At 44.5% G+C, this 10,945-nt stretch overlaps 1 protein-coding gene across 1 annotated transcript; it reads right to left on the bottom strand.

The window, feature by feature from the left end:
- Window positions 1–1,718: 1,718 nt before the first annotated feature.
- psmb11b (proteasome 20S subunit beta 11b) lies at window positions 1,719–2,762 on the bottom strand. The gene has a single exon (XM_060936651.1). The coding sequence runs from the start codon at window positions 2,760–2,762 to the stop codon at window positions 1,719–1,721; it is 1,044 nt and encodes a 347-aa protein (XP_060792634.1).
- Window positions 2,763–10,945: the final 8,183 nt, after the last annotated feature.

Raw genomic sequence — 10,945 nt, 5'->3', positions numbered from 1 at the left:
TCCTAGAAAAGACAGTAGCACAGCAGTTATTCTGATACCTACATAGAAATAGCATTCATGAAATCTATCAGTCAGGATTTAGACCTCATCAATGCAAAGAGACGGTGCTGGTTAAAGTGGTAAACAACCTATTCCTGGCCCCTGATCAGGGTTGTGTTTCCTTGCTTGTGTTGCTTGACCTTAGTGCAGCTTTTGACAATGTTGATCATACTATTGTCCTTGATAGACTAGAAAATGTTGTGGAAGTTAAGGGAACAGCCCTCTCCTGGCTCAGGTCTTATTTGACTGATCGATATCAGTTTGTTGATGTAAATGGTGACTTCTCTACACATACTAAGGTAAAGTTTGGTGATCTCACTGTTTTTTTCTTTATATATCCTACCTGTAGGTAAAATTATTTGGAAACATGGTATTAGCTTCCACTGTTATGCTGATGACACACAGTTGTATGTTTCTGTAAAGCCATATGAAGGACACCACATTAATAATAAATTTGAGGAATGTGTAAAGGATATTACGTTAATGAATTGCATTTAGCAGACACTCTTATCCGGAGTGACATACAACATACCCAGAGCAGCCTGGGGAGCAGTTGGGGGTTAGGTGCCTTGCTCAAGGGCACTTCAGCCATTCCTGCTGGTCCAGCAAACTGGAAACCTTTAAGTCCCAAAGATGCATCTCTATCTGTTAGGCTATGGCTTCCCCCTGGATCTTCTATCTAATTCTGACAAAACAGAAGTACTTTTACTCAGTCGACATGCAGCTAGAAATAAGCTTTCTGATTATCTCTGGATGGTCTTTCTATTTCTTCATGTGCATCAGTAAAAGACCTTGGTGTGTGGCTCCAGTCTTTCATTTGAAGCTCAAATAGATAATATTACTAGGATAGCCTTCTTTCATCTCAGAAATATTGCTAAGATAAAAAAAGAATAATGTCATTACATGAAGCAGAAAAAGTAGCTCATGCTTTTGTTGTCTCTAGGTTGTATTACTGTCATGCCTTACTGTCTGGAAGTTCCAGTCGGTGCATAAACAAGCTCCAGTTAGTCCAGAATGCAGTAGTGAGAGTCCTTACTAGAACCAAAAGATATGACCATATTGCTCCTATCTTATCCACACTGCACTGGCTCCTGATCAAAATTTGCATTGATTATAAAATACTACTATTGACCTACAAAGCACTGAATGGTCTTGGGCTACAGTACCTGAGCAAACTTCTGGTCCTTTGTTATCAGCCACACCTACTTAGATCAAAAGATGCAGGCTATTTGTTGGTACCTCGAATAATGAAGGCTACAGCAGGGGACAGCCTCTTGCAAAGGCTCACAGTTATGACAGCCTTCCAATTAGTGTTCAACAACCAGAAACAGTCTCAGTGTTTAAGTCGAGGCTGAAAATATGTTTATTTAGTTAAGCCTTTTGTTAAAATATTTTTCCTAGGTAAAAGAGCAGATCTGGAAGATTCATAGGCATAGATAGTTTTGGAAAACTGGGATGTTTAAATGCTGTTGCCTTCCCCCACTCTCATGCATCCTCATACTCATGTATGATGCTGAATGACATTTTAAAGCTAAAGTGTTTGAAAATTGAAAAACATTATCTGTATTCTTTTTTTTAACTTTTATCCTGTGTAGGATAGTCACACACAATAAAAAACACACATGCATACAATGGAAGTAGCTCACACTTTTTTTTTCTTCCTGAGGACCATTATTCTTTTATTGGTTAAACTCAGGTTGGTCATCTTGCCTGACTTTTCCTCTCTCTCTCTCCTTCTTCCTTTCTTCCATTCTTCTCCTCTCTCTCTCCTTCTCTCTGTAGTACTCTTCTTTGAGGTCCTCCCTCTTCCTGCGTGTCCAACCTTTAGCAGTGATGTGGTACAGGTCTACATTGTTGCCTGAGTATGCATCCCTGTGTGTGGCCCTATACACAGCTTCCCTAGCTACAGAGATTGCTTCATCAACACTTATCCCCCAGTGAATCCTCTCATCCAGGATTGAATAAGCATAGGGAGAACCTGAGCCCACTGAGAAGAGTTCACCCTTCAAACGGAGGCCATCGCTGCACACGTAAACAAGGCCTGGGCCTGAGTGTTTTATAGTCGTTGAAGTAGAGCTGGCTGTTGGTTGGGTTTTAGGATCATTCTGAAAAGGGTCTCTGATGGTCACTGGTACTTTACTATCGGTGTCTTCTCCAGAATTGTTGGTATCCCTTTTGTCCACTGGTCTCTTATCAGCCCCTCTGTTGCTTGTACATGGTATCATCTCCTCCTCTCCATCCCATCCACACAGAGTGGCGGCCACACAAAGCTCAGTGCCTTTAAAAGGGTGCAGCATGTGGGACAACAGCTTAGCAGCACCCACTGTTGACAGCCTCCGCCTGTTTCGAAGCTGGTAAAGCCGCAACTCCCTTGCCAAGATGCGCTTCCAGAGAACACAGTCGGCTGAGGTACCCGACGTGGTCCCCACCAGGTGGGAGTGGACAGGTATGATCTTTTGGGATGCTGGACATGCCACCAAGCCCGCACAGCTGGATCGCGAGTCTGCTGCAGCAATCACACCACCTTGGAAGACGAATCCTAGCGTGGTGGTGCCATGACCCAGAGGGAATGGTAAAGGAACAGAGGGAGAGGCTGACAATGGAGTGGAGGAGTGGGTGGACAGTAAGGGTGAAGAGTTGTAGCAATGATCATTATTTTTGATAGTCCAAGATGCATTGTCTAAGCTAGGCTGGACTTGACCAAACCGAATAGGGCTCCGCATTAGGTATTGATGCACCGGTACATAAAATTCCAATGGACTTGAATTTCTGGTTTTCTGCAGACTTCTGTTATTGGCGCCACCTACGCAAAAGGTACTCTCCAGATACCTGGATGACAAACATGGAGCATTCCATTGAAGATCACAAGAGGGGTCGAGAAAACCACACACATCTTGTAAAGCCATGATTTACTGCCAGTCATCCAAGTGACAACGATGTGAAAATAATGCTATTATTCACATAAACTAGTACAGTACATTATCAGTGTTGCAATTAATTGATGAAATATCATTCAAATCTTTCCAAACTCAATATAACTACTCAATCTGTTCCATTGTCTAAAGTAGTCAACAACGTATGAAATTGGCAGTTTAGTTGAAGAGAACTGAACGCTTTATGAATCAGTCCCTTTATAAGTTTCCCTTATGGAGTGTCATCAGAACCCTCTCTCATGCTTGATTGCTCTCTGTTTCAGTTAAGAGAGGCATGAAAACACCTGAAGCTACTGAAGTGAAACACACAATGCTGTTTTAAGCTGAGCATTGCACTCGGTTTTACCAGTCAAAATGAATGTGTGTCCGTGACACCTGACCATTCAGTAAATTTGATCAGGATATATTACACAAAGAATGTGCTGGTGATTCAATAAGCAAATTATTTTTACTGGCAACATTTCAAGTGACAATTATTTGACCTATCCAAATCACTCCTCCAGATTCAACAATGAAAATATATTGTATGTATCACTGCATTCACTTCACTGGTATTGATCCTGTTTATGGACTGGTTAGAAATGCAGGTATCAGAATGAAAAGAATAAGAAACTTATGCAATCAAATATTTCTCTGGAGTTTCACTATTGTTACAATAGTCAAGATTATTAGGAGAAGGGAAAACTGCTTACCTAGGTCTAAAGTAGCATTACGACACAATTTTAGTATAACTTTCATTAGTAGGTTGTCAGTCTCAATCTAGATAGGTAGCCAGTACAATCCACCAACCTCAGTGACAACATCGCTGTTACAGTGTGTACATGAGCTGCTTTCAGTAAAAACAAACCTATTTATCGCTAACTATGCTAACTACTGTTATTGTCGTTGCGGCATTCAATTTCTTTTAATCTTAAGAGCACTAAGTAGCTACTTGGCTGTTTTACATTGTCAAAGATGTTAATTTTACAAAGTATTTTGTCCAAATTTAAGAATCAAAAGCAATCAGTACACTATATTAATTAGCCGTCAAGTCACACAACAACTGTTGATACAAAATTTGCAGTTCTTTGAATTAATAATTTTACTAAATTGTTCATTCATTAGAATATATTTAAAATAAGATTGGTTAATAATCAGATTGGTTATGTTAATAAGATTTACAGTACTGTGCAAAAGTCCATCCATCCATCCATCCATTATCTGTAGCCGCTTATCCTGTCCTACAGGGTCGCAGGCAAGCTGGAGCCTATCCCAGCTGACTATGGGCGAGAGGCGGGGTACACCCTGGACAAGTCGCCAGGTCATCGCAGGGCTAACACATAGACACAGACAACCATTCATGCTCACACCTACGGTCAATTTAGAGGCACCAATTAGCCTAATCTGCATGCCTTTGGACTGTGGGGGAAACCGGAGCACCCGGAGGAAACCCACGCGGACATAGGGAGAACATGCAAACTCCACACAGAAAGGCCCTCGCCGGCCACTGGGCTCTTCTTCAGGTCTTCAGAACCTTCTTGCTGTGAGGCGACAGTGGTAACCGCTACACCACCGTGCCGCCCCCTGTGCAAAAGTCTTCGCCACAATTTGTGCAGTTTTATAAGGGAATGAGCTGTAACTTTTACTGAGTGTCTTGCAGAATCAGCCACAGTTCTAGTGGAGGACTGTGGGTGGTAGAAAAGGGCCACCCACAGTTTACTATGACCTGGATGATTGAGAATCTTCACAGACATGTTTCTAGTGGAGGATTTGACTGTCATACTCACTTCTTATTTTGCATGCAAAACCCAGCAGCCTTCACTGTTTTTTTTTTTTTGTCTGAAAAGTAGTCTCTTACGGGCGGCACGATACATTTCCATCATGGCGGCACGGTGGTGTAGTGGTTAGCGCTGTCGCCTCACAGTAAGAAGGTCCGGGTTCGAGCCCTGTGGCTGGCGAGGGCCTTTCTGTGCGGAGTTTGCATGTTCTCCCCGTGTCCGCGTGGGTTTCCTCCGGGTGCTCCGGTTTCCCCCACAGTCCAAAGACATGCAGGTTAGGTTAACTGGTGACTCTAAATTGACCGTAGGTGTGAATGTGAGTGTGAATGGTTGTCTGTGTCTATGTGTCAGCCCTGTGATGACCTGGCGACTTGTCCAGGGTGTACCCCGCCTTTCGCCCGTAGTCAGCTGGGATAGGCTCCAGCTTGCCTGCGACCCTGTAGAACAGAATAAAGCAGCTAGAGATAATGAGATGAGATGAGAAGTAGTCTCTTACATGATATGCTGTTTTATTTACTGACAAAAAACATTTTTTTAAACATTTAATTCTGTACTGTATAACTAATGTTTGGTAATCTAAAATGTTTTTGTACTGACTCGATAATATAGAAGTTATAAAATAAAAATAAAATGTACGTCATAAAATTAAAAAAAAAAAACCCAAAAGTTTGTGCTAAAAAAAACACACGGTGCGTATGACTTTTGCACAGTATTGTATATAGCCTAATGAGTAAGAATTGGAACAGGCAATCGCAAAGTAGTTGGATTTTTTACTTGAATTAACTTAGTTAGTCAGGAGCACATACACCACAGCAAATTCTTTGTATACATACATACTTGGCTAATAAAATGGATTCTGATTCTGTTTTATATTAACATAGGCAACACATTGATCTTGTCATAGAGTACTTACAAAAAGGTAGTTATAGCAATACCCAAACTGTGCTATGATAAAAATAAATAAAAGAACTGAAACTTGGCTTAAGGTCTCTAATGTTTTCAGTGGTTTTGATGAGCAAAGTAACATGCTTCTGTTTGACAGCTAGTCTAGCTGGGTAAACATAGGAGGAAGCATACTTTAGTACTGCAGTGTGCATGTAGTCTTAATTAAGATACAATACAAACACAAAGTTTGTTTTTAACCCTTTTAAAGAGGCTGGCTCACCATTCCCAGAATTCTCTGTATAGTGTAAGTCAGTGACCATTTTTTATCCAAGTAATATTCCAAAAACAATCTGCAACACTTCAGCGACATCCTAGGCAGTATATCTTAAACTATAATATCAAACTGAAAATATTTTGTCAAAGTATCTATATTTTACATTCTTTCCACCAATCCATCCCATTCTCTTTTGGTTATTCTGTTGTAATGTACCCAAACCGGCCTTGTTTGTCTCACATGAAGTCTGCAGTAAAGAGAAAATAAGGCCTATTTTCAAAGTGTCCAAGTGGTTAGCACTGTTGCCTCACAGCAAGAAAGTTCTGGGTTTGAACCCCGTGGCTGACAGGGCCTTTCTGTGTGGAGTTTGCATGTTCTCCCCGTGTCTCTGTGGGCTTCATCCGGGTGCTCTGTTTTCCCCCACAGTCCAAAGACATGCAGGTTAGATTAATTGGTGGCTCTAAATTGACCGTAGGTGTGAATGTGAGTGTGAATGGTTGTCTGTGTCTATGTGTCAGCCCTGTGATGACCTGGCGACTTGTCCAGGGTGTACCCCGCCTCTCGCCCATAGTCAGCTGGGATAGGCTCCAGCTTGCCTGCGACCCTGCACAGGATAAGCAGTTATGGACAATGGATGGATGGATCCCAAGCTGGGGAATTGTTATGTTCCAGCATCAAGTTATCAGACATGTGAAAAGAAAAAAGACACACTCTACAACATAAAATGGAAGTTAGAAGGAAAAAAAGATCCCAAGAACAAGCCGACTGTCCAATACACAGATAAAAGTGTAAAGATAAAATATATGTGCTTTGTACATGTGAATGTGCATTAATAGTGCTAAAAACAAGAATTGTGATAAATGAAGATACAAACTGTGCAAAATACATATGACACATAGAAGAAAAAGTTCAAGATGGGTTTCGAAGAGATCGCTAACTGAATTTGTGCAGGTTTTACTGCACAGACAGCTAGCAGGTAGTGTTCACATGGTTTCAAAACAAAAACAAATTGGATTCTGGGAAGGGTGAATCAGCCCCTTTATCAGGACTTGAAAAGAACATTGTAGAGAACGTTACGATGCTGCTCACAAATTATTTGTAGGTGCAGGGTGTCAGCTATTATATGAATTTGTATCTATTGAACAACTAATATTCAGAAGACTCTTTGTAATTTATGATGAATGCCAGAGGTGGACAGTAACGAAGTATATTTACTTGAGTACTGTACTTAAGTACACTTTTTGAGTATCTGCGCTTTACTTGAGTATTTTTTTTTTTGGAAATGTATGACTTTAACTTCACTACACTTGAAAGACAAATATCATACTTTTTACTCCACTACATTTCTGTCAAAGGGTGGCATGGTGGTGTAGTGGTTAGCGCTGTTGCTTCACAGCAAGAAGGTCCGGGTTCGAGCCTCGTGGCCGGCGAGGGCCTTTCTGTGCAGAGTTTGCATGTTCTTCCCGTGTCCGCGTGGGTTTCCTCCGGGTGCTCCGGTTTCCCCCACAGTCCAAAGACATGCAGGTTAGGTTAACTGGTGACTCTAAATTGACCGTAGGTATGAATGTGAGCGTGAATGGTTGTGTGTCTATGTGTCAGCCCTGTGATGACCTGGCAACTTGTCCAGGGTGTACCCCGCCTTTCGCCCATAGTCAGCTGGGATAGGCTCCAGCTTGCCTGCGACCCTGTAGAACAGGATAAAGCGGCTACAGATAATGAGATGAGATGAGATTAAGTGCTACGTTAAAAAAAAAAAAACCCAAATGTACTATTATTGGTAAGAATCACGGAGGCGGAGAGTAGCGTGTCCATCAGATGAGTGTACTCTTTATTAAAACACTTCCTGTGTGTAACCCCCAAACATGTCCCCAGTACACCTCCTCCTTTTAACTTCCTAAATAAAAGTAAATCAAGTCTGAATAAAACATTTAACTTCCTAAATAAAAGTAAATCAATTATCATTACTGGAGTAAGTACCTTTTTGAGTAAACGTCTTGGAACATCTGTAAAACATCTTTTAAGTAAACATGTCAATAGCACATCTTGTCAACCATCTTTTTTTTTCCTTTCTGTATCTAACCCAGCAGTGTAGATGAACATTTCACAGTCTCAAAACCTATCCCCCTATATGTCCAGTCTATCTGGGGGTCTTGACACTCTCCCTGAACGGGTGGTGGTGACAGGTTGGGTGTCTGTCTGCTGTGGGCCCGGTTGGGTGTCTGCGTGCAGTGGGCCCGGGTGTGGCTCAGGTGGCGCCTCAGGAGGGTTTCCCACTGCACACAGGTGAATGCGGTTTCGCCTGAATACACCCCTGTCCGTCTGAACAAGGACGGATCTAGGGGTCTCTGCTTGCCTGACAACTGCTCCAGGAATGTTGTCTGTTGTGATCCAGACCTCCTGCCCCTGTGGCAGGTTTGGCAACGGGCGTGCCAAGTGACGGTGGTTGAAACGTGTCTCCTGTTTAAGACGTCCTTGTCTGTCAGCCTTCTTGAACTCCTCCAGGTTAGGCCATCGTGGGACGAGTGATTTCACTGGCTGTGGGACAGTTGTTCGGAGGTGCCTCCCCATAAGCAGTTGGACTGGAGAGTACCCGTGCTCTAAGGGTGTTGCTCGGTAAGCAAGAAGGGCCTCGGACTGATCAGTCCCTTTTTTCCAGAGGCTTTTCACTGTGCCTACTGCACGTTCAGCTTCCCCATTCGCTTGAGGGTAGCGGGGACTGCTGGTAATGTGCTGAAACTGGTACGCAGTGGCAAAGTCTTTGAAGGCCTCTGAAGAGTATTGGGGCCCATTATCCGACACCAAGGTATCGGGGATGCCATGCCTGGAGAAGGCTTCTTTCAGTGCAGCTATGACGACCGATGAGGATGTGTCTGTGAGGCAGGCTACCTCGATGTATCGAGAAAAGTAATCCACAATTAACAGGTAAGTGTTCTCTTTCCAGGTGAACAGATCTGTGCCCACTCTCTGCCATGGATGATCTGGAGTGGGGGTAGACTGCATTGGCTCTCTGTGGGGGGTCTGGTGGATCTGGCAAGATTTACAGTTCATGACCATGTCTTTGATTTGCCTTGACAGTCCTGGCCACCACACTGCCTGCTGGGCACGTGCGCAGCATTTAGTGATACCCTGCTGGCCCTTGTGGAGCTGCTGCAGGGTTTCTTTCTGAAGAGATAAAGGTATCACTAACCTCTCGTCTTTCAGGAGCAGATTGCCGACCAGGTGGAGGTTTCCTCTCTCTGACCAGAAAGGTTTAGCCTCCGGCTCCAGTTCGCTTTTCTCTGGCCATCCCTGAAGACAATACCTGACCACTCAGGTACACGCCTTGTCTGCCTGCTGGGCTTCGCTTATCTGCTGCAGGCGTGGCTCTGATACTGGCAGTGCAGCACGCACTGTGTCCACGAACACCTGGGCATCCCTCTCAAGTTGGCGTTCTGTGACTGAAGGTGAGTCATTGATGGGTGCCCGTGATAGCGTGTCGGCGGTGATGAGCGCCTTCCCAGGGACATGCTGAACCTCGTAGGTGAATCTTAGCAGTCTCAGGTGGAATCGTAGTATGCGTGGAGGAAGTTCATCAAGGCCTCTGGATCCCAGCAGCGGTAGTAAGGGTTTGTGGTCTGTTATGAGTGTGAACCTTAATCCAAGCAGGTAAGAGTAGAGGCGCTCACAAGCCCAGGTGGCGGCCAGGGCCTCCTTCTCTATTTGAGCATAACGTTTTTCAGTTTCTGTTAAGCTCCTGGAGATGTACGTGATAGGCCTCCATGTGTGGTCTGGTTGTTTCTGTGTGAGAACGGCTCCGATGCCGTAAGAAGATGCGTCAGCTGCAACTCTCATCTCCGCTGTTGGTGAGTACTGTGCCAGCACTTGTGGAGAACTCAAAGCCAGTTTTACCTGTTTGAATGCCTCGACTTGGCTTGTACCCCAACACCACTCGTTTCTGTCGCTGAGAAGTTCCTTCAGTGGTGTGGTGATTGTTGCGAGTTGGGGAATAAATTTTGCCAGGTAGTTGGCCATCCCCAGCAGTCTGCGTACATCAGCTACGTCCTTGGGCTCAGGCATGTTCCTGATGGCTTTCACTTTTCCTGGGTCGGGCTCAATCCCTGCAGCTGTGACTGTGTGACCGACGAAGATCATGCTGTCATGCCCAAACTCGCACTTCTCGTTGAGTGTCAGCCCTTCCTCTTTTGCTTTCTGTAATACTTGATGTAATCGTCTGTCATGTTCCTCTTTGTTTCTTCCAAAAACAAGGATGTCGTCGGCGTGGCAGAGCACGCCTTCCTGTGACTCCAACATCTGGGACATCCGGCGCTGGAAATGTTCAGGAGCCAATGAGATTCCGAAAGGGAGTCTGTTAAAGCAGTACCTGCCATAGGGAGTTATGAAAGTTGTCAACAGCGCTGACTGCTTGACCAGAGGTATCTGCCAGAAACCAGACTGGGCGTCAAGCTTGGAAAACACTTTTGCTCCAGACAGTTGCGCCAGAGTCTGGTCAACGGAAGGTAGGATGTGCCGCTCTCGTTTCACCCATTTGTTGAGGTGGGTGAGGTCAACGCAGATCCTTATCTTCCCGTTCGCTTTCGGAATGACGACCATCCCCGCACACCAGTCTGTGGGCTGTGTGACTTTTGAGATGACTCCCATTGCTTCCATGCGCTTGAGCTCCTCGCGGACTTCACCTCATAGGGGAATTGGAACTTGGCGTGGCGTAGAGAGAGCAAACGGAATGGTGTTCCCCTCCAACTCAATTGTGTAGCTTTCCTTGAGACATCCCAAGCCGCGGAACACTATCGGGTATGCAGCCTTGTAATCGTCTGGAGTGTCTCTCACTTCCTCGATTCTTTGTACCAGGTGCAAGGCTTCGATTGCAGGTAAACCCAGTAAGGGCTTTGAGAGTCCTGTCACCACATACACCTCCTGTGCTGCGCTGTGGCCTTTCGCCGACAGTGTGCTCTTAAAGCAACCTTGGACCTCCAGAACGTTATTTCCCGGACCATACAGGACTTTGCTGGGTTTCGTGAGAGGACCGTCGCACTCCACTTTGAATAGTTCTTGGGGAATGG

Source organism: Neoarius graeffei, chromosome 13 (assembly GCF_027579695.1).
Source record: "Neoarius graeffei isolate fNeoGra1 chromosome 13, fNeoGra1.pri, whole genome shotgun sequence".
In the NCBI taxonomy this organism is placed as follows: Eukaryota; Metazoa; Chordata; class Actinopteri; order Siluriformes; family Ariidae; genus Neoarius; species Neoarius graeffei.
Note: the sequence above shows the minus strand (reverse complement) of the source record. Positions and strands in the feature narration are given on the sequence as shown.

Excerpts from the sequence above, each read along its gene's own strand:
- psmb11b (XM_060936651.1), bottom strand. The coding sequence starts at position 2,762 with ATGCGGAGCCCTATTCGGTTTGGTCAAGTCCAGCCTAGCTTAGACAAT.